At 36.7% G+C, this 25,468-nt stretch overlaps 1 protein-coding gene across 2 annotated transcripts in view; it reads right to left on the reverse strand.

Moving 5' to 3' along the window:
- Positions 1 to 408: 408 nt before the first annotated feature.
- Positions 409 to 25,468, reverse strand: part of LOC145670734 (proton-coupled zinc antiporter SLC30A1-like) — a 50,507-nt gene continuing 25,447 nt past the window's right edge. Inside the window, exons 4-7 of one of the 2 annotated variants that reach the window (XM_081739507.1) lie at positions 23,713 to 24,027; positions 12,114 to 12,276; positions 11,106 to 11,208; positions 409 to 568 (exon numbers count right to left, since the gene is read on the reverse strand). In XM_081739507.1, the coding sequence (XP_081595633.1) occupies positions 449 to 568; positions 11,106 to 11,208; positions 12,114 to 12,276; positions 23,713 to 24,027 (701 nt within the window). In that variant the 3' untranslated portion in view covers positions 409 to 448. The remainder of the gene's footprint in view (positions 569 to 11,105; positions 11,209 to 12,113; positions 12,277 to 23,712; positions 24,028 to 25,468) is intronic. The other variant, XM_081739508.1, reaches the window with a different exon arrangement.

Here is a 25,468-nt window from a genome sequence, read left to right on the forward strand (position 1 = left end):
CAAAATTTCCTATTTACATTTAAAAATGTAATAAAGAAATAGTGGCCACATCTTTTCTAATGTACTCTATTAGAAAATACTCTATTTTCTAAATACTCTACACAAAATTTGGAATCGACCAGCGAAAACGGCATGTTTCTAGCGCTTGTGGTTTTGGAGATCCCATTGTCGAAAGGATTGGAGAGAAACATATAAACTTTTCTTTGGAGACAAACATATAAAACTAGCAATTTAATATATAGATAACATCAAATTTGAAATCAGGGATCTCAAAGTCTCTTTGTACTGAACTTTACAAAATTTCAATTAGTTTTTTGACTTTCGGTCACAATTTTTGAGAATAGAGACCACTGTGCGACGTGAAAATGTTGAGTTCGGTCGTGAATAATACAGTAACAAATTATCGTGAGTAAACTTTTATTACAGGTTAATTTATGTTACATACACATCATTGGATTGCTAGAGACTGCCTGGATGGTCCACAGCAGGTTGAGAGAAGGCAGCTTGTCTTAGGACAATCCAATACACAGTCTGGCATTCTCTGGATTTGCATTTCCTGGCTGTCCACCTGCAAGGCAAGGCATAACATTAGTAGTATAACGATTTCAAGAATTAATCTTCCGTTTGATCATTAACTGTGGTGTAGGATAACATGGCATTCTGAAAAAGATCGAAGGCAATTCCATTTACTATCAAGTTTTTCTTTACTCCGACACTTTCAATATCCTAGGGTATAAAAATTAACGTGGGTTTCCAGGAAATCAATGTTTAATCTCACTACATATGAACTATATACAGAGTGTCCTAAAATATATTCACCTTTGTTGTTTTAGGTTTATATAAAATTGATGATTTCAAATATTTACGTAAGTACAACTAAGCTTTGAAGAAACAAAATTCATGCTGAAATGGTACTGGACAAACGTAAACATCACAAAAGTACAAAGACGGTCCATTGCAGAGGTCCACCAAAGAAACACATTGTTGCTCGCATCATGGACAAGTTTATAGCAGACGTAACTGTTCACAATGTCTACAGACAACTTTCTAGACGGTCACGCTATCCATTTCTCTTGCAAATGAAAAGTAACTGCGAGATACCCTCCTTTGTTACCCATACAGTAGGGTGGGCCGAAAAAATTATTTTTTGGAATTTCGATTAACCGGGTTGCAGAAAAGTTGCCCTGTGTTGGTGGTAGTCAACACAGAAAATTTGGATTATTTTGGTCAATCCCTTCCTTTGCCTCATGGGACTAACATTTTTATAGCTTCGGCTATGCAACCCGCACGACACTATGAAAAAAATGTCCTGCACATATTTTTTAAATTTTGATTGTCCGGGTTGCGGAAAAGTTACCTCGTGTTAGTGGTAGTCTACACAGAAAATTTGGATTTGTTTGGTCAACCCCTTCCTTTACCTCATGGGACTTGAATATTTTTGTAGCTCCGGCTATGCAACCCGCACGACACTACGAAGAAAATTGTGTTGCTACTAGCTATAACCTTTGGTTTTTTTTTTTTTTTAATTTTTTTTTTACACTGAAGCATTCTGAAGCTGAAAATAAAACGGAAAAGTGAGATGCGATACTGTTCCTATGTGGTTAAAAATGGTAATCAATCAGACGAAAAACTATTTTTTTATGTTTCAATTCATGTTTTCCACATATAGCGTGAAAAATGTGTTGTCAACTTTGCATTGCAGCTTGTTTCACGTATATCGCGAACAATTTCTTTTGGACTCGGTTTATATTATAAAGAAAATTTTAACTAAGTGCTCTGATATCAAGTAATTTTGAAATCGGTTGTGTAATAATAGAAAATATATATTTACCTACTATATTGTATACAACAATAATAGTAGGTAAAGCACTGTTTTGTAATAAGTCGGAAACATTGTAATTTTGTACACAGTCCAGTAACGATCAGCAATACCTTTTGAAAATTTGCCGAGCCGTTTCAGAAGGTTTATGTCTGCCAGACCTTCTGAAGAAAAATCCTGGGCCAATTGTCGTGCCCTGATGATAGACGACAGCTTCTCGCATTCTCTGATTATATATTAGCACCGAAAATCCCAAAGAAGCACCTTCCTTGGCTTGCACAGTTTGTCAGCAAAGTAGTTTGGTTTGAAATAAAGCGAAATTCTTCTCTCACCAACGGAGCGCGACACTTTTGGCTAGTCGATCGATCTGCAACCATTCTTCCAGAGGAATTTAAAAAAATCGTGTATACTGTGATTAGTTCCAACGCTTACTTTGTCCATCCTGGAAAACTTGTTTTTGGCAATGATCACCGACAGCAGCCAGGACATTCAAGTTTAGGATGGAGAAGACTAAAGAAGTGTCGGCAGAGAAAGAGATCAAGTCTACGTGAATTCATTGTTCCGAAAGTAAACTTAGACGCTAGTAAATATCATGAAACGATCGCTTGGTTCTCAACGAACGTCACCGAATCACCATCAACAAGAGAACTTTCTTCGAGTCAGATAGAAGAAAATATTAGAACGACGGCTGCAGTTTCTGAGGAAATTCGGTTTTCCGTGCCATACGCAAGCAGTAGAGAGGATGATAGAAGTGTCAGCATCAGTGTACGGAGCGAATCGAAGAGATGGTTTTGTCAGGGCAAAATTAATCTCGAAAAAAAATGAAAAAACCGACTCCAAGCAGGACCATCTAATGTACATGAGCCAAAAAATGGAAGCAAGTGGATGGGGGTGTAACTCAATTTGCAACTATCCGCTTATGATGGTTCTGGGGAGTTTCGGAGTATGTGTGCCAAGACGATCTAAGAGCTGCAAGAAAAGGTTTATCAACAATTTTTCCTGACCTATATTTATAATGTGTTTTGAAAACATCAATACAATTTCTTCGTCTAATTGATTATAATTTTAAACCACATAGGAACACTGTATCTTATAGGAACCATATCGCATCTCACGCTTCTCTTGCGTTTTATTTTCAGCCTCAGAATGCTTGAGTGTAAAAAGGAACCAAAGGTTATAGCTGTGCAACACAATTTTCTTGGTAGTGTCGTGCGGGTTGCATAGCTGCTATAAAAATATTCAAGTCTCATGAGGCAAAGGAAGGGGTTGACCAAACAAATCCAAATTTTCCGTATGAACTACCACTAACAAGAGGCAACTTTTCTGCAACCCAGCCAATCGAAATTTAAAAAAAAAATAGCTGTGCAGGACGATTTTCTTCATAGTGTCGTGCGGGTTGCACATCCGAAACTATAAAAATATTCAAGTCCTATGAGCCAAAAGGAAAGGATTGACCAAAATAATCCAGATTTTCTGTGTTGACTATTACTAACATAAGGCAACTTTTTCGCAACCCAGCCAATCGAAATTCCCCCCCAAAATTTTTTCGCCCCACCCTACCACACAAACGAGTACGATAAGCATTTCATGAGGTACGTATCCCAAAATTAATCGTGGATTTTGAGATTTTCTTAAAGAAAAAAAGCTACATTCCAACGTTAACGTATTCTCTCAATCAGCGGCGTACGAAAGGTGACATTCGGAGTTTACCCTCTACCTTGAGCAAGATATTATGGACAAATAAAGATTTACTACATCGTACTACTATTACTATATATATTATACAGGGTGGCCCATTTTAATCTTTCCACGGAAATATCTCGAAAATGGTTGAAAAATGAATTGAATAAAAACTCAAATAGAAAATGCCATGGGACACATCGAATGATATTGTCGCGGTGGCCCCCAGGGTCGTCCTTCATGAGGGCCCAGGGCCCAACTTCAAAAGTTTAAATGGAAATATGGGGAAATGATACCTCGTTCGATAGATCTTTAAGAACTAAAGAGCGTTGTGGCAGAAGATTTTTCATATCAGTCACCGTTTTCAAACTGGCCGCCGAGACATAGTGCCTGTATCGGATGAAACGTCCAGTACCACTAATATGAAAAGGGTTTCGAGATAAATGAACAGAACAAAACGTGAAACACAAAAATGGGATGGGGCATGTCGAATGATGTTATCGTGGTAACACCCAGGTCCACCGTTGATGGGGGCACAGGAACAACTTCAACGTTTTAAATGGTTCTCTCGTGCGTAAAGTGCAGGAACCAGAATTGACGTGATATGACTATTTTATGAGGTGCAGTTGTCTAATGCATAGATCACGGATTAGTGGGCAAAGATGTGGAAATTCAACGGCCATGGCAGTATAGAAGGTACTATCCGGATATTCCCCTAGTGGAACAAAAAGACAAGACAATATCAGTTATAATGGGCGGAGCAGGATGCATGCTCATTTTCAGCCTAACCAATACCATTTGCGAGAGAAATTTATGAGATAGAAAATGAGGTTCAGTGAGATGTTGTCCACAGTCACATTCCGAATAACTTTCAGTGGTAATTTCAGTTGTGATCCTCACTAACGAAACGCTACATATTGATGCAGATGCCTCCCAAACATCGTGCACGCATTGCTTTAAATTCTCAGAGACGATGGTGTTGGGGAAAATGTTTGTAAGTTCCAAAAATGTATTATTAAAACCTTTGCTTCGCATTTCAGTTGCTTCTCTTTTCCCATCAAATAACACTTTGCAATGGGAAAGTGAATAATACCCTTCAAACCGAATTTCACCTTATTTTTTATTTATTACAGTACCAGTAACTTGTACACAACAATGTTTCACACAAACCGTACCTATTGTAAGTAAAAGTGGGATTCTCATTTGCAATTTTACCATTCATTCCCGCTTCATCCACTTACGTAGGAGGTCGGAAAGATAATTTTCTAAGAATTAGATTTCTTCCTTTGCATTGTGTCACTTTTAGTTTAATAATCCTTTTCTCTGTTGCATCATTCTGGACCCGTAGAATGATAAATACCCTCTGTGATTTCCTATACGAGTTTTATTTTGCTCACTTATCTCCAACCGTTTTCATATTAGTGGTACTTGAAGTTTTGTCTGATACAGGCATTATGTCTTGGCGACCATTTTGAGAACGTTGACCGATATGGAAAATCTTTTACCACAACACTATTTAGTTTTTTAAAAAAATCTATCGAACGAGGTATCACTCACCCCGTTTCCATTTAAGATTTCGAAGTTAAGCCCTGGGAACCCTGTAAAAGATGGACCGCGACAACATCATTCGACGTGCCCCCACCCCATTTTCCTGTTTCACTTTTTTTCCCTTTTATTTATCTCCAACCGTTTTTATATTAGTGGTACTAGACGTTTTATCTGACACAAGCACCAGGTTTTGGCGGCCATTTTGAATACGACAACCGATGTGAAAATTTTGTGCCACAACGCTTTTTAGTTTTTAAAGATCTAGCGAACGAGATTTCCCTTACCATATGTTTCTATTTAAAATTTTAAACTTGGGCCCTGGGCCTCCATAAGGGGCGGCCCTGGTAGGCGCCGCGACAATACCATTCAATGTGCCTTATGGCGTTCCCTATTCGAGTTTTTGCTCGGTTCATTTATCTTCAACCATTTTCAAAATATTTCCGCGGAAAGATTAAAATGGGCCACCCTGTATATACATTGAGTACACTAACAAACTACGTACAAGAAGTGATTCCTCACATTAAAATAAAAGAAAAAGTTTATATGGACCTGTGGGGGAAAGTACATAGTTTCAGAGCTAGGACTGTCCAAAATCGTCGAAAACCTAAATTTCAACATGCTCTATTTGGAATTCAAGAACCGTAGAGTGGTGATTCATATAAGCGTAAAGAAATTCATACATACGCAACCCCAAAAATACATATTTTCAACAATGTACAATGGATTCCCCACAGCATATAATTCTCAGACATCTTCTCAATAGAATGCTTTGATTTCAGGGCGAGTTCAAAGTTTGCAAAATATAATCGTTGACAACAGTGGATGTGGAATGCTTCGGTGGGAAGTCGGGCTAGGAACCGCGAGGACCACGGTCTGTCTTGTTCGGAATAACACGTACTCCAATGCTTTGTTTCACGCGTATAGGAAAAAGAAAGAAAGATAAACGTGAAATATGCCGTGACAAAATGCATCCTATCATTACGGACAGCATAGCAACTTAAGTATGTTTTCAATAATTTTAATGTTTTTTTTTCTCTCGTTGCTATGCTTTGATGTATAAATGCGGCAAATTTAGTTTCTTTAGCCGGATTATTTTCGAGATGCGAGCTTGGATGTGAAACACATGATTCATGACACACAGGATTAGCTAAACGTTAATTCTCTCATTTAGATAACAAGACACAATGTAAGTTGTAAAAGTTGAGTTGTTATGGAACAAACATAATTTTAAAATTTAGGTAAGTTTTCTTTTCTTTTCTCCTACATTGTCGTTAGATTCGTCCGTTTTTGACATTTTGGTGCCCGAAGTGTCGAGCCTGAGTCCTTATCTTCCATGTAAAGTGTGGTGTGGGTTGACTTGTGTGCCAGTTTTTTCTTTTTCTTTGTTTATTTTAGGACTGCAACTGTCACAAGTCCTTTTCCTTCTTCTGATTAGACTATTGTGGTCCTATGGTTCTCGCATTTTGTATGCTACTTTTGGCGGTGGGGATCTGGTTCCAATTGCAACTATGGCCGGGTTATCTTGAATTCTAGCCCTATGCCAGAATTTAGTTAATTAGCGCTGTGGCACATGATTGAGAGGATGTAGGTCCAAGTGCTCATAGATCTGGGAAGTATTTGTGTCCACAGCATGTTCTATAATAGTTCGGGCGGCTGGATTCTGGATTGTCTGGAGGCGCCAGTGGTGGTAGGCCGCTGCATCCCCCACGCTGAATGGGCGTAGAGTAAATGGGATCTGATACACATGACGTATGCATTGTTTCGGGCTTCATGAGGAAGTTGGTTGCTGAGGAGTATGGACAGTAGAGCTTTGATTCGTTGGTTTGCTGTTTTTGTGATGTGTGGACCAAATGTAAGTTTTCGGTCGAGCACAACTCCTAAATATCTGACTTCAGATTGCTGTTCTAGTGGTGTGTCATGAGTATACCCTACATCTGCGTTTGATAAACGACGTGTTCTTTCTCGGTGAGAGTCGCAGATTGGCATCTGATGGAAGGAAAACCTTACGGATCATCCTGTATCAGTATAGAAACAATAAAACAAACAAATAAATAAATAAATAAATAAATAGAGGGAGAGAGAAAAAAGAAGATACACTGACCCTGAGGCACATCAGAACTGGTCACCGCATTATTTGGTGGCAGAGCTTTCCAACTTGACCGTAGCGTGGTAACATCAAAGGTGTTGAGAAATTGTTCATTACAAATTCAGAATATTAAATGAAAGAATATAAGTTGCGATAAAAGTAATAACAAATTTCCTTATTTTCGTTGAATGTATTAATTGCATGATTGAGATGTTGATTTCTACAATTTTCTCAAGTGAGTTATACCTAAAAGTGGATTTCACATTGTGTAACGATGTTGGACTCCTATAGAGCAGTGCTATTCAACCTTTTTTTTTTCTCGCGTACCTCTAGACACAGTTCGCCATCCAATTGTGTACCCCTGAAGCTGTTTAAAAGAAATTAAATCGAAAGTAACTTGTTAAACGTAATATACATGTTCTGTTGATTAAAAAGGGGGACAAATGGACACATAACAAAATAACAATCAGTTGTCAATCAAGACTATTTACAGAGGGATAAAGTACACATCCGAAAAATTAACATGAAAAATTTCAAAACATGGGAGACATCCAGTTCTAATGAGGGGGATTTTTCCCTCATCCTCCCTGATAATTCACTCACTGAGGATGATGTTAAAAATTCAAAAACTAAAAGTAACTTTAGAACTAACCCGTTAATGAGATGACTGAGTTGTTTCAGGACGCCAAACTCCTCGATTCTTGGTCGAATATTGGAAATATACTTATTTTAGGATTACAAACCCCCAGAAACATCTTTGCGTACCCCTAGGGGTACGCGTAATCCCGGTTGAATAGCACTGCTATAGAGTGATTGATCAACAGAGAAGAAACAGTGAATGAGCGGTGCGTAAAATTATGTGTACTAATAGGGTGTCATCATAAGGAAAAGATTGGAAAACACTGTCTTAAGGCAATTAATGAATACCGTTAATTTGTTGTGAGCTTCGATGGCGGCATTCCATAAAGTTACTGCATTCAAGGACATTTTTATCAAAGTCTTTATGAAGAGTCTTTACACGAATAATAAGCGTAAAAGGTTAAGTTAGACAAAGAAATCCTTATATCTTCCATATTATTCAAAATTGCTATTGAAATGGATTATTGTTTCCTGTTTATCCATCAGATCACTGATTACGCATTTTCAACGCTCGTTAACGAAATACGTTGATCTTAACGATATCTGATTTTCTGGCGGCTGTCGTTTAATCGTTGCTTCTATAATAGTACTTTATTATAGAAAGAAAAAATATCATTGTTTTAACACAAGGCAGTAACCCTTTTGATATATCCATAATCGTCAATTTTCAAGAAGCTTGGTTTAGCAATCTAAAACTCTCATATATATAACATGTTTACTCCGCCTGTCCGAGTATCCGTCCGTCCGGGAGACAAAAATACGAGGAAGTGTCAAATAAATTCCTGCAATCACTTAGAAGGTGACGAACTACGAATTCCCTCAGAGATGCATTGTATAGTTATGTCCTTGTATGTTAACAATGAAAATCCTGGACTTGTTAGAACAACTTTTTCTTTCTTTTTTGGAGGTAAAGCACTTAAGGTGCAATGATTGACAAATTTCAGGCATGGAGCATCATCAAGTTCCTTCATCTTCAGGGGAAATCAGCAAAGCAGATTCACAAACACATGAAAGAAAGCCTATTGTGGGGGGATGAAAGCCCATTCTATAAGATGGTATCCAGGTGAAAATGGCAATTCCAAGCTGAACACATGACCACCGCGGAGACCTCTAGGTTTGGAAGACAAAGACTATCTTTCACTGATGATGCCGCGTTGACGAAGAAAGTTGAGAAGATCATAATGGAAGACAGAAGGGTAACAATTGAAAGTGTTATGTGTGTAATAGGTATGAGTTATGGGTCTGTCTAAAACATTCACAACCAGTTGCATCTTCAGACAGTGTCACGAAAATTTTGTCTGGATCCGTTGCACTTCATATTCGTCCTGATCGAAGTAAATCATGAACATTTCTCGTTCCCCTGAATTTGCGAATTAGTTTTCGTACAGCACTGTCTGTCTCTGGCTCGCGATTAAGATGTTGCTCATTGAAGACGGCTGCTATTATTGCTGAACTTCGTCCTCCAGCCAAAAGGAACTTCGATTCTTTCCTGTCGAGTTAACATCCCGTCCTACCTACAAGAAAAAAATAAAGAGACAGCCAGTTTCCGTCCATACAATGCAGCAGATATAACAAAGTTTAAGTCTAAAATATAACATAACCTATCCTAAATCCATTCACAACTTCAAAACCGTATCAAATTTTGGAAAAAATAACTTTACCGTTGGATTTCTCTTCGAACGAGAATGTTGTTTAATATGTCATACGATTATGTTGCCATTTAACCCTACAATACATGATTTTTTATTTTCTGTAAAAAAAAACAGTTTTGTAATTGAAAACAAAAATGAGTAACGGAAGTACCGGTACACTTAATAGTGCCATGTATGCGGACACTGTGGAATTACAACTAGTTTCGAACGTTCCCAATCTGGTTCAACATGCATTACCAACTACATACCGTATGTAGAAAAGCATAGATCATTTACCACTATGAGACATATCTGTCCCACTATGCATTGCAAGGTTAAAAAATAAACAAGTTGATTCCAATATGGCGACCACCAAGATGGCGGACAACAACCTTAATCACGTCATAATGTTTCCTTCTCTCACCAACATTCATCCCAATTGACTTCCGATCGACTGCATTTACAGTTTCTCAAATACTTAGTCCAGTTCGGACTTTTGGCCATACCCTGTATAGCTCCGAAACTATCGACTTTTGAGCACAGGTCCACATGAACTTTTTCTTTTTTTTATTTTGATGTGGGGAATCTGTTTCCAACATATTGTGACCCTTTTTTGTAACACCCTGTATATTGAATGTATACCTAAATATATAGATTCTGCTTATACTATGGGTTCATACCAAAGATATAAAATAATAACAACAGTATTCCCTTTTTAATAATACTATTATTCAATAAATATGTGTCTCTATAGCACAAGTACGTCCATGGGATGTCCGAGACTGAGCCCGCAACGGACGACGGGACATCCCGGGATTATCGGAATGTGCTCCCGGGACATCCACAGGATTTCCGCGGGAGATCCAGATGTCCGCTAATATCCCGGGATACGGGATATTCAACGGGACCACGAAGGGATGTCTATTGGTTTTCCCTTGGACCTCCTGTCCCATCTGGGACGTCCCGTGGGCATCCTACATGGGAATCCTTCAGGACGTCCCATGCAGGATGTCCATGGGATGTCTTCTCATTGTCCCGATAATCCCGAGAACCGAATGGGATGATTGGGATCAAAATAGGACATCCCAGGGACGTAGTGTGCTATGCGGGATAGTTGAAACGATTCTCCGAATTAACTGCTTGAGAGATACCAAAGTGGGCACTCTTATAACTTCTAAAGAATTCTCTAGTTTTTACGTATATTAATTTCTCTAATATAAGGGCCTGTGGAACAGAATTTCCTCTCGTTAGGGGCGACCTCTTTCCTCCTTTATTTACAAAAGGATTTTAACACATTAAAATTTGCCTAATACTACCCAGTGTTTCCCTTACAGTGGAAGAGCATTTTAAAAGGAAATTTATCTAAAGCTTTAAACAGGATATATTTAATCAGGTAACAGCTTGGTATAATGTAACAAGCTCTCACTGTATTCGGCGAGGATATTCATAAGTTAAATTTGTTATTGGTTTTCCAAAATAAACTTTGGCATTCCAATTGCTTTCTTTCCTAAAGCTAAGAAAATTTTGTTTGAACCCAACAGAACAATACTGAATATTGCGATTGCTTTTGCAGTTACTGTCAACAATCACATTGGAAAACGACAAATGCTAGACGGACATTTCAACCTAACCAACTCAATACTACCGGATTAAATTACGTACTAATAGAAGATTTCATACTGTTACTTTCGTATCTACTTACTTCAATGAATTCTGGCTGAATCGTTGTCGAGTGAATACCTTCGTTGTGGAAAAACTCTTTCACTTTTTCTGCTATTTTCATGTATTGAGAAAGGTTTTTGCATCTGTAAATATTAAAGAAAATATTAAGGATCCACTAGTAAAATCGGAGTTATTTTATTCAGTTTTCTTGAATAAAATGAATTCTTGAAGAAGCAATGGCGCCTAAACCTTCGCAAACCAGTTGCCTTTCACACCATCTAGTGAATGTATGTTTGCTACGGATAATATCCGTATATTCTACGTATGATTGTCTACGCCTTGGGAAACAGCTAACACCGATTTAAAATATATAAATATTATACGTAACAAATCTACGCATCTATAAAGTAGCTCTAAGTACCCAATATTTACGTATAATATACATAAAATGCTGTGTGGGTATATAAAGTGTTTCAAAATAACATCTGAGGAGGTGTTCCTGACACTAGCATAATACAAGAAAAGTATAGACCAACCTGAGTGCAAAAATGCGTCATTTCAGAGTTATACGTTGCCGTAAACATGAAAAATGAACTTTAGAGGTCCATAGGTCCAATACTTCAATAGGTCCATAGGTCCAATAGTTGGGCCGACTTCACTTAGGAACTAACATGTGCTCTTTCCAAAAGTCCATGTTTCAGAATGCTGCGGTACTCACGCAACAATTTTTTTAGAGGGAGTTTGGCTACGGGCATTACTCACCAACTACCTCTACAAAAATTGTTGCGGAAGTACGGCAGGATTCTGAAACATGGATATTTGGGTAGCGCACATACTATTTCCTAAGTGAAGTCTCGACCCGACTATGGTAAATCCCATAGTATTGTAGCCATAGACTTCAGAACTTAATTTTTCATGTCACGGCAGCCTATAACTCCGAAATTACGCATTTCTGCATCCAGTTTGATTTATACTTTTTGCCTTATCTTGGTGTCAAAAATCAGCTTCGATGTTGTTTTGAAACACCCTGTATAGGTTTCTTTCTCACCTGATGTGTGCAGAAGCTATAATTCTGTCCCCTGCAAGCTGCCAAACATGAAATTCATGCACAGAAATCACACCATCAACGTTATCCAGCAGTTTCTTTTCAATCGCATCTACTTGGATGTGAGTTGGAACGGTTTGTAGCAGAATCAAAGCTGACTGTTGCACTAGACACCAAGTAAAGAAAACAGATCATTAGAATACAACTACACAATAACGTAAAGTACTTATCCAGATTCCGTTACACAATGACCTATTACGTAACGTTAGTAAGCTGACTTATCATATTACCATATATCTGTTTATAATGCATTTTATTAGAAATTATTAACAGATACTCGCTGAACTGATCTCAGAAGGTCCCGGTGTGCAAAGCTGTGTAATGCAGCCTCTGTTGCCGAGTCGAGCCGATGTCGAATTTGGTTCAGAACCGACCAGCTGTTTTCCTGAAATAAAGTACTAACGGGGTACTTCCTAACGAACAGAGAATGCGATTTTTTTAGACACTTAAGTGATCCAGATTTTCAAAACAGAGTGGTGGAGGACATAGGTGTGGACCCAGAGTACAGAGTCTTCCAAAAGTCCTGCAAAAAAGTAAAAGGCTGTAACTTTGTAACCATTTATTGTATTTGTACAAAACTTTTAGTGGACTTGTAAGAAAGGCTGAAAATTTCTTTCCAAACATTTTTTCAATGCCAAACCTCCAGCTGACACATTTACGTCCAAACATTGCTGAAGTCTTTTGGGGAATCCAAGAATGGGCATTTCGACGTGCTTCACCCGTAATATTCCCAATCACATCACGTATCTTCTTCCGGAGATCCTGAACATCTTTCGGTTTTTGCTTGTAAACTTCTGTATCATTTTCTTACGAACGATATTGTAAAGCGTTGTTATTGGCACTCGCAGCTCCAAGGATCTGCGTTTCAACGATTTCTTTGGACTTGACAATACGCTTTCCTGCACGGACTGAATCACATCAACACTGGTTGTTGGCCTTCCGCTACGAGGCAAGTCCAAGGAACTTCCGGTAGCTAGGAACTTATCGTACCCTCTCTTGATACTAGAACCTGCAGGTGGTTGTTTCTGATATTTTTGTCGGAATCTTCTTCTCACCAAAACCAGTAGCGTAGCGTGGTATTCCGAAATGGGGATGCCAAAGTTAGTCACTTGTCTGATATAATATAATATATAACAAAATACTTTGGTTAGATTAAGAATTACCTGTACCTTGGGCAGTAAGTGCTCATACATGTGCACTATACTTCATAGAATGTTAATTTAATAATAACAGAAGAAGAATGTTTTTAAGATATGTAAAAGGTATATTATGGGATAGTTGTTGCTATGTACATGTTTATGGATACCTAGTCAGCAAGTTTGTGTGCTTGACAGTTTTAAGGAAAAGATATTATAAAGTATATCAACTAATAAACCATTTTTAACACCGTTCACCGACTTTATGATTCTAATAGTAAAGGTGAGAATAATAATATATAATTATAATTATTGAAGCTAATTTTTACAGGCAAAGAAATACTACCACTCGAAATTTGTATATCTTACTTAGCCGAACCAGGTTAACGACTATCCAGTGATAAGTCGTTGTAAAAATTTTGGTTTACCTCACCCGGGAAATACTGTAGATTCACATCCCGAAGCAAAAGTAAGGGTGAATTAATTTTTATAATTAAGTTAATGAATACAAATTTGACCATACTGAGAAGTGGTAGAATAATTGTAAGAAAAATGGACAATGAAACAATGGAGCATGAATCAAATAATAGTGACAACGGTGAAACTAGTGTAACACCAGGATTGACATCGGAAGACCGAATCTTGTTAGCTTTACAGCGACAATTGATTCAGATGTCTACCGAGATAAAGCAGACCATAGAACAGAACTCCGAAAAATCCAATAAGCAATACGAAGAATTAAAGCAGACGATAGAACATAACTCTGAAGAATTAAGTAGACGAATAGAACAGAAGTCTGATGAATCTAACAAGCAATATGAAGAATTAAGTAGACGAATGGAACAGAAGTTCGACGAATCTAACAAGCAATATGAAGAATTAAGTAGACGAATGGAACAGAAGTTTGACGAATCTAACAAGCAATATGAAGAATTAAGTAGACGGATAGAACAGAAGTCAGATGAAACGAAACAGACAATTGTCCAGGTGGTGAATGACATATCCTCACAGTTCGAGGAAAAGTTAAAAAGAATATCCGAGGATTGTCAGGAGAAGCACAATCACCAAAACCAAGAAATCAGTGCTGTAAAAAAAGATTTAGAAGTAATAGAATCTTCCGTTCAACAGCAAAAGATCCAGGTCATCAACAATTCTAACAACATACGTGTAAATACGCAATTGTTAGCTACTATACAGGAAGAGATTAGAACGCTACAGGTTAAGGACAACACATACCGTAATAACTTGGGTAGTGATCGCTTGGAGTTTCCCCACTCACCAGTGATGAACTCACCTTCGCCGGGGTCTGATGAGGATATTATATTGGACGAAATACATCCGAAGAGTACAGATGGGCGAAACATAGATGGTGTAACAACACATCACGTAATGGATAGGAACTATCACTCAACAAGTACACGGAATGATAAAAGGAAGGTAAAATTAAGTGTTAAGATGAGTGAAATACGGGCTATGAGTAAATTCAGTGGTAAGTGTAACGAGAATGCTACTTCTTTCTTAGAGAAATTCCAGGACGAGTGCAATATTATGTGTATAGATAGATCACAATATATGAAATTAATCCCTCATGTATTACTCCCACCTTGTTCATTATGGTTTAAAGCAGTACGTGATCACATCAGTACTTATGAAGAATTCAAAGCGGCACTAATCGCAAATTATGAAAATGACTTTTTGCTGGCAAATAGAGATGCCACCATTAGAAATCAACACTTCAATCCTCGATTGCATAAATCTGTTGTAGAGTTTGTTGTAAATACATACAACGAATTAAAGGTCGTTAATCCGTTGCAATCGGAATCGAGAATAATAGCATCGATTCGAAATTTGCTTCCATTTAAGTTACAACAGATCTTATTTTCCACCCAGTGTATGAGTTTCAACCATTTATTAATGCTTGTCCAATGCTATGAAACTCAATACCATGCTATGAATCAACAAGCCGGAATGGGTAAAAATAAGAATAATTCAGATCATTTTGTGCCTGTTCGGAATTTGAATATCCGAAGTGTGAATAATACGGAACATAACCTAAGCCGAGTAAATTCTAGCAATCAAAATGAGCAAAATAGGCAAAGTTATGTAGGGAATCCGCCTAACCTAATTAATCGTAGCAATCCATATGTTAGACCATATAATCAAAATAGGTTTAAAAATAGACGTAATGTATGGCGAAATTCCAGGAATACAACGAACTACGTGGATAGACGTAATTGGAGAACAAGAGATGGCATTTCATATCAAAATCAGAATCACGACGTAATACATGTACAAAATAGTACGGAACATACTAATGATTGTGCAGTACAATGTACTTTATTAGATTCATATGCAAGTATGAATGTAACCTGATTACCGTTAATGAAATTAAGTTAAATTCATATCAGTTATAGATTTTCATGAACATTTATTTTATTTTTATTCAATTTAATTCTCTTTAATTCTCATTAATCAATGATAATTCTCAAATGTTTTTAATATATGTAAGAATTATAATTCGATTCATAAATGATTAAAAGCAAAGGTTATTTATATTAGATTGATTTGTGTAAAAAACTTAACTGTCAAAGATTATGTTAAGAAGAAGATCTATTCTATAAAACTAAATATTCGACAACTATCTTGAATGAGATTCTTCTATGTTGTGATGCCTTATTAATCTAATGTTTATTTTAAAATATCACTTAAAATGATTATCATATAATGCGCCCTGACCATTTGTAACTAATGTTTGTCCTTTACGATTTTTGAATTCGCACCCTTCAACGATTAAATAAATGAGCGACGATAGTTTTAATAAGAAAATATAGTAATAATGTAATGAATAATAATGAAATAAATATAATTATTGTAATAAAAGATAAGTATTGATGAAGTGTAAGATTTGTTAAAAATATATATATGTGAAATGTAATGAAGAGATATACGAGGTGCGATCAAAATGTGATGGACATATGCAATGTAAGAACACTATTGTAAACGGACCAGTGGTTCTTGAAGATAAAAGCCATGCACTCATGACTTTTATATTCAGTCCAATTGTCGGGCGACATTTTATATAACAAAATACTTTGGTTAGATTAATAATTACCTGTACCTTGGGCAGTAAGTGCTCATACATGTGCACTATACTTCATAGAATGTTAATTTAATAATAACAGAAGAAGAATGTTTTTAAGATATGTAAAAGGTATATTATGGGATAGTTGTTGCTATGTACATGTTTATGGATACCTAGTCAGCAAGTTTGTGTGCTTGACAGTTTTAAGGAAAAGATATTATAAAGTATATCAACTAATAAACCATTTTTAACACCGTTCACCGACTTTATGATTCTAATAGTAAAGGTGAGAATAATAATATATAATTATAATTATTGAAGCTAATTTTTACAGGCAAAGAAATACTACCACTCGAAATTTGTATATCTTACTTAGCCGAACCAGGTTAACGACTATCCAGTGATAAGTCGTTGTAAATACAATGCAATTCAATATGTATTCTCCTTAACAAGTGAAAATATTCACTATGCAGCAAATGTTGTTTCGATGACTCATGTTTTTCATAGCTTTCTTCATGAAATTACCCAAATCAGAATCACCGTTTGAACACCACTCCGACTCCTTTGCCCCAAACATAATGCAGACGAGACATAACATTTTATTCCCTACAAAACACCCAGAAAAAAAAACTATCATCATACCACGAAGACTGAAATATTCGCGACTGATTGCTAGTTGTTGTTTTTATGGAAAGCTTTGGGGTAGGTCGTATCCCTTTCAGAGAGCAGCGCTGCTCGTAAGTCAACCGAGATATGGTAGTTGTTAACAAAAAATCAATTAAATTTGTGTCTGGTACTGTTATCGTAGTCATCATTTGCTAAAAGTTAGTAAGGTACTATACCTTGTAGCAGCCGAACACTTTCCACAGCTTTGTCTCTTAGTTATAAATGCAATTTTCTTCATACTACAGTAAAACAATAAAACAAATATTCATTTAAAATCACAAAGCAAAATAAAACTTTATACCGCCAATTTTTCTAGACCATCAACGATCAATGTTGCTAAACAAAAGCATAAATCTAGTACAGAACGCAAGGGCATAGCCAGGGAGAGGTGAGCCAATAATTTATCACAAGAAAGGATTGTAAAGCCATGTTCATTAAACAACTTGCAGAAGCTTTATATTTAGCACGGCATAATTTGCAACCATCCCATACTATTACACAACACAAATAGAAGATTAACAGGCTGAGTCTCTCATTAAGGCCCTCAACCAGCCATTAAAGTTTAGGAGAGAGGCACAAATATGCTAGGGGGTCCAATCATCACAATTCTGGATATCTTTTATCAATAACTACTCTTAATAATTAGGAGGCCAAAACATTTAGAGGGCCAGGGTCCCCTAATTGCACGCCTGGTGGAGCATACAGGCAAATGCGTAGATTACGTTAGACGCCAATAAGCAATTGTCTCAGTTCCTTTTCTGCCACTAGCATTGTGACGAGAAAAACCGGCTCCACTTTTGTATGAATTCTCGTGGGCAGCTTCTTTCTCCGCATACCATACTTCAATCTCGTTTTTTTTTTTTTTTTTTTTTTAATGTCACCCCTAGAAATTTGTCGTCTAGGGTCCGGACCTCAGGTGCCCGTTCGTGAATATGGGCCTGAGTGTGTACCGTATATCATTTGAAGATACAAATAGAAAGCACTTAAAGCAACTCTGGGGGCCTATTTCTGTGTATCTACTTCATTGTGAGATATCCAAATACGGAAGAGCCCAAGTAAACTTCGTGAAGGGCGGAGGGTGGCCTACCAGATCGGTGACCGTGATTCTACAGAATGCATTATAGTTATGCTTGTGTATGTGAGTCCTCTCAAAGAGTATCTGGCTACACTCTGGGACATGATATGTATTTATGATGTAGATTATTAGTTTGCCTTTAATTACGATTACAATTACGATGCATTTAATTACGATTAAAGCATAACTATTTTTATACTATCACTTACATAAGCGACATGCTTCATAATGGCGTTGAACTAACTATTTATGTTTTGTTCTATTTCCTTGACAGCGGTCGTACGTTCTATACAGAAACCATAGCTTAGTTCAAAATATATAGAGTTGGCAATACGTGAGCATACGCCAGCTTATATCTAAAGCAAATGTTCGGTTCCAAGGGATGGCGGGGAGTAGTAAAAGAAGTAGTTGGGCATGCGCATTCGACAGAAAGCAGACGAAAACTCCGATGCTTGCAGTAGGCCTGGATGCCCAAGGAACATAGCATACAACAAGAGGAAAGACAGAAAATGAGTGATGCGCATGCGTAGGTTCCGCTTGCCAAAGTAAAGCGAGAGAGCGTATCCAGAAGATTGCAGTGGAAATAATTGTGGTAATTATAAGCAAACAATTTATAAATATAATGAAATGCGTACTTTTGCTTATTAACAGGGGATGCCGGGCATACAGGCGTTCCTTTACGCTACGCCGCTGACCAAAACACTAGATTTTAACTCACAAAACCATGCCACACACTGCACTTTCTCTTGAGTAGACGCCATATTTGTCACATGATTTTGTGGTTATGACGTCAACGTTTACATCCGCTCATTGTTGCCAACAAAAATTTTAACATTTCCACTAAACATTACAAACAAAATACAAAATTGTAAGTAGTACTTTCAAAGTTACAGCTTTTTACTTTTTTTGCAGGACTTTTGGAAGGCTCTGTACAGTGTCTGTCATATTTTCAAAAGTTCTAGAGAAAATAGTAGAGGACGCCCCCTTGTGGATTATATTCACATCAACTCTTGCTGAACAGCAGGCAGCAATAAATAAGTGGCGCCGGCAGTACAATTTTCCGTTCGCTATTTGGAGTCATCGACTTCACACGTATGGAAATCAAACTGCCTCATGAACACGGAGATGACTACATGAATTGTAAAATACTTTACAGCTTGAATCTTCAATCTACTTTTAATTGGGACGAAGAATTCACGACTGTGAATGCTTTCTGGCTGGGTTCTGTGCACGATTCGTGAATATTAATGGAGTCAGCTTTTCACATGGTCATGACGGAAAACACATCAGAGGCCTTGATTCTGGGAGACTCTGGATATGCCATTGATCCTTGGTTTATGACTCCTTTCCGCAATCCAGCTACGGCAGCAGAAAGGGGATTCAACAACTACTTCAACAGGGAACGCGTTATAATAGAAAGATACTTCAATCAAGTCAAGCAACGATTCCCTATTTTGGAAAATAAAATAAGACTGTCAACCAGTAAAGTGCCTTCGGTACTTTAGTCTGTTTTGTTGTGCATTATGTGGCTAAATATCTGATAGACAGAGATTTTGAGATCACTGAGGTAGGGTTTGAAGATGACTCCATTGCAGAAGATGAGACACCGTGTATGAGACAACGAGGGCAAGAAAGGAGAAATACTATTGCCAGGATAATTATTGAAGGTTATTAAAATGGCCAGTATGCTAATGTGTTTTTTAAATGTATTTTGTTAAATATTTGATATAAAATATTAATGCTGTACTCCATGTAGCCCTACTACTGCATTTTAGTACATATTCGTTCGAGGGAAAGGATTTATGAATGGCGACATATCACTCATTTTTAACATGTTTGTTTACATTACATACACATCTGACACTACTTGCTGGCGTGGAGCAAACTCTGTGAGCATGCTCGGGTTATTTAGGAGTAAGTTCTCACAACTACGATATTTTTTGTTCATAGGCCTACGAAATTTGAATGTTTGCTTACGAAACAGAGCTTACTCACCTCACTCATGAGCAAAGTGAGCAGAGTCAAGACTCCGTCTTATTCATAAGACCCATTGAGTATTCTTTTAACTATGTGAGACGGGACATGCTGTTTATCGTGAGATACAACCCACTAATACTTGTATCCAAAACAAGTGGATCACCGCCGGGGCGCCCAAAGAAAATTTTCTAAGGGGAGCTCATCTCCATGGTTGCTATATTGCGTCTGGTATTTCTGGAATTTAATATATGTGGTTTGCTATATTACGTATATATTTTCGTGAGCCAGGGGGCCCGGGACCCACCCTGCCCTCCCCTTCGGGCGCTCATGGACCACCGGGAAACGAACCAGGAACCACGTATATGGAAAGCACGGCGGACTTCATCCCTCAAACGTGAAGGGCTAAATGGCCTTAGATGCTGAAAGCCCAGAAATCAAAATCCTAATCCTAATTTTTTGGAGTGCATGTGGAAAGCAAGATAACAAAAAATTCATAAACTGTATCTAATAAGTCAAATAATAATAATAATAATAATAATAATAATAATAATAATAATAATAATAATAATAATAATAATAATTCTTAAATTTTGCAAGAGATTTAAGTAGTGTGCAGTAGAACAATAAGGAATGTATTTTGAATTACGGCGTGATTTAGATCGAACCGTGATGAGCATCTTGGATAACTAGAAGTTAAAATGTTAATTTGTCTTGGACATGAATATGGAGTTGTATATGAACAAACCAGTTGCATAGAAGATGAAGATAAAGATACTGATGAAGAGAGAACTGGAGACTAAGATCATGGATGGTAGTAATGTCCAGAAGAATAGTATTATGGGGCTTTCCTGATTCGAAACTGATAGCCAGGTAAGCAATAGACACAACAGGCCAAATCTGTAAGCGAATCTGTAGTTAGATTAGCCTATTTTAAAATCAGTTTTGATTGGTAAAAATCAGGGATGGAAAATTAACCGGTTCCTGTGAAAACGCTCCGCACAGGTTCCTATCTTTAGCATGGGTTCTTGGTGCCTGAACTGATCAAAAGTGGGTCAGAACCGGTTCTTTTTCTATCCCTGGTAAAAATACCTCGTTGCATTCAATCCACGAAAAAATACCGTAAACAGTAGATTATCAAAAAGTTAGAAAATCTAATAAATTTACGTGAAATGTATATAATTGTCTCTATATTCAACTGGATTTGGGACTGAAGGAAGAGGATTATTATCAATTGGCAAAGCTAGAGGGTCTACTCATGGCCCCTGGAAAGAAATACTGGAGGAGAAATATTGCCTGTTTTCTGATCTGTGCTTTTCTTGTAGTTAAGTATAAGATGAATTTCTTGAACAGATTAGGAACCGTACTATCCTGGATGTGGCTATCTCTAAGATGATACAGGGACGAAGGGATGTCTTGGTGTTAGAGATGTTTGAGAAGTGAACAAAGTCTAAAAATTGTATTCATTTGTTCATGAAATATACTTGATATTGAACATGACACATCAATAAATTAGATAGAACTATACGCTGGTAAAAGAAAACTAGCAGTAGGTCTAAGTCAAACAAAAAGTGAGTTTCTTGATATCTCGTACTAAGTGGTGAAGCTGGGTAGAGGCACGTTCATATTTTAAATTGTGAAATAAAGTACGACATTTGAGGACCAAATTCTAACAAAAGGATTTAAATTGTAACTCCTTTCGACGATGATTGAAGAATTTTTGACAATCTGAACTCCATCCAAACACATGAGGGTGCTTAGAAAAGATCCAGGTCTATAGTTGAAACAGCAAAGTGCAGAGGACGTAAGGTTGGTCAAAAAGCAACACACAATCCCTTGTGATGTAACTCGCTAATGGTAAGCATTAGATAAATGAAATTTTGTAGGTAGAAGCATTGGTCCTTTATCATCCTAACCAATTTTTATTTGCTGTTCTTGCAGGTAAGCCACCATGGATGATTAACGTAACATCCTACTACGCCAACGTGTAGTGATTGGTCAACTGGATAAGATGGTGACAACCTCCATACAATCAGGACCTAGTATCATCAGATTTATATGTGTTTCAACGACTTAGGGCTCCTCCACGTGAGAAGTACTTTTAAGACAGCAACGAGCTCATTGTGTATATGAAAAATGATGTAATGACCAAGCTCAAGAGTTTTACAAACGTGCACTCGTGCCATGGAAACAAAGATAGCTGCAGTGCAGTGAATTAAATGGCTCATACATTGAGTAATATTTCTGAAGGACAAATACTTCTACTTAGAAAATTTTGTTTCTCTAGTGCTTACCGTTACCGAGTTAAGCATTACTTACAGGGCCTATACATTATATATATATAAACGATATTAATATGATAAAAGCTAGGAAACTCGGAAATTAAGAAACAATACTATTCCTATTTATTAATATTAATGGATCACTACAACTGCAATGTCTGGCTTGCAAACGCCTTAGACTGGAAAAATTATGGTTTTTAAACACTATGCGTTGGTTATTTAACACAGGCTAAAAAAGAGGATAGGGAATGAATTATAACGAACTGATGATTGGTGACCAATAACGACTGAGATACCTTAAACTTAAAGGTTCAGTATTTAGATAACCCAATCATAATAACTGTTACTTTAGAAATAAGTAATATTACTATATTATTATTAACAGAGAGGAATATCAAATATACACCACATGAAGAAATATCGTTTGTATGACGTGATAGGTATTTTCTCATTTTATTTTGAAACTGAAAATAGTAGTAGATTTCTAATATTTCCAGTTTCAGTAGAGATTAGATTGGAGATGTAATTGATTGAAGGAGACCGCTTCTCAATTTCTATTACCGTTTTTATTCTATAGCGATAATTTCCTTAAAAATGTAAATTGAATTTTCCTTCCTATGCATACCAGGAAAATCCTTTTCCCTTTAAATTAGAAAGGCTAATTTTCTCTAGACTTAACGAATTGTTAAGTGGGAAATCACCAACAACAAAATATGATAAACATAGTGCAATCATCACATAGCTAATCGCTGGGAAACTGCCTAACTTTAAGAAGTCGTGATCCTCTTTACAATGTTTAGCAGTTTTGTATACATAAAATACATTATGAAGTCGTGGTCTTCTTTACTTTCTTTAGCAAGTTTGTATACGTAAAATACATTGTGAAGGTATGATCCTATTTACTATGTTTAGCAGAGTTTTGAATACATAAAATACATTGTGAATTCATGATTCTCTTTGCTATCTTAACAAGTTTTGTACACGTAAACTACAATGTGAAGTCGTGATCTTTATCAGAGTTTTGTGTACGTAAAATACACTATGAAGTCGTGAGCGTCTTTGCTTTCTTTAGCAGAGTTTTGTATAGGTAAAATACATTGTGAAGTTGTGATCCTATTTACTATATTTAGCAAGTTTTGTATACGTAAACTAGATTGTGAAGTTGTGATCCTATTTACTATGTTTAGCAGAGTTTTGTATACGTAATATACCTATGAAGTAGCAGATTGTGCCTATTCTTGTTTCCTAACGGTGATATTTCTAACAATGACATATACACACTACTTGTTACTACATAAATCACTTACATGTTTTCTGTCATACTTACAAAGTGGCCAAATCGATTTTACGATAAAGAAAATGAGGAAGAGACTGCAAGCGGAGTCAACATGGTATTTGTATTTCCATTGTAAAAGCGAGAGAGTAAGACCAGTAGCAACAACTGCAATTGACCCTACGACGTTATGCAAGACATTGAAAAATACTCTCCGTTTAGTACGATGTTGTGCTGCTTGTTTCTTCAACTTGTCATCGGAAAACCCTCGGGCAGTGAAGCCATCCTGATTCTCCACAATCCAACGAGACAATCGATAATTATTATGAGGCAAACATATTTGGCCTTTTTCATCGGGTTTTGCCTTCTCTGAAATGAATTATGGATTTTTAGGATTAGTAGAGCATGAATTTTGCTCAAACATTTGTTCACAAGTAATGGCCAAATGTACAAAGCCGGACTTCCTTGATTATTTGTATCCTGATTCTCTTATTTTTAATATACCGTATCTTGTTAAAGTAGTTGAACACATACAGTATGTATGACGTGCTTTTTAGGTATTTCTTTTTGTATTTTCTATCTTCTTACTTCGTTCAGCTATATTGATAGTACTAACAGTAGTCTGGAATCCTGATAAAAAAATCTTATTGTTCTTTGTACATAGATTAGGAAAGTGTCTAGATCATGTCACCTTTTTGGAGAATATTGAATCAAACGTGACTATTCCAGAAGACCCTGAAAACCTATGTAAGTGGCTACTTTTATAAGAACTACCGTAACGTAACATAATAGCAATTCCCAAGACCGGCTGAGAAAGAAAAATGACCTGTGTTACAAAGAAACTTTATCTTGTGTTCAGTTCACCTACACAGTAAGCTGGAAAAGACAAGGTTCAGATTGACCACAAGCCTGCAAGGGTCCGCTTAGTGTTACTAACACAGTCTAATTTTTTTATCGGGTAGGTTTGCACAGATTTCCCGCTGTGTATTGCTGATGACACTATAGCAAGGATCTCCTAAAGTTAGTCTCACTAAGCAAGAATTATAGAATAGCTCCTTAAATTAAAAGGATGTTCACGTTCGTAATGAATCAGGTTGCCTGAGACTAACTGATGACAACACAGGAGATCGTTAGCAGAAGAGGAAACAGTTACTTGAAACTGCTGGCGAAAGTGAACAATATTCGATTTTATAAAATGAGAATGCACGCTTAGTGGCTTTACTCTCCTCTCTCTTTATTGGAAGTTGAATCCAACTATTTTCAGCACCAAAAGAATTAGGAATTAGGAATGACTGGTAATGGTCAGTAATTTGATAGTTATTTTTGGGGGTTATTCTACTGAATGTATTAGCACATTTTGCTTACAAAAGAAAGCACAGGGTTGTGTTTGTATTGTCACCAAAGTCTTCTTGCAAGCCCATTTTTCGAGGACAAAAAATATTACCATTACCTTGTGTGTATCTATATAATATTATCTTGTTTACCGAAGTAACAAACACTTATTTATTGAAAACAGTAACATCCATAAATACAATGCTCGATTCGTTAATAATTTGCATGTTATCCCCCAAAATTTCTCGTTTTTTCAAAAAAGCGTATATATTAACTGTACAAAAAAATTTCAATAAATTACCTGACTATTTAAAGCAAAACAAATCATATTCTATGTTTAAATCTGATCTTCACAAGTTCTTAGTACATAAATGTTACTACTCGGTAAATGAGTTTTTTGAAGACAATGTCTAAATGTTTTTTTTTTTAATTATGTTATGAATGTGTAAGCTTATAAAAGTCATAGTTATGTATGTAT

Source organism: Thermobia domestica, chromosome 14 (assembly GCF_964235325.1).
Source record: "Thermobia domestica chromosome 14, izTheDome1.hap1.1, whole genome shotgun sequence".
Classification (NCBI taxonomy): Eukaryota; Metazoa; Arthropoda; class Insecta; order Zygentoma; family Lepismatidae; genus Thermobia; species Thermobia domestica.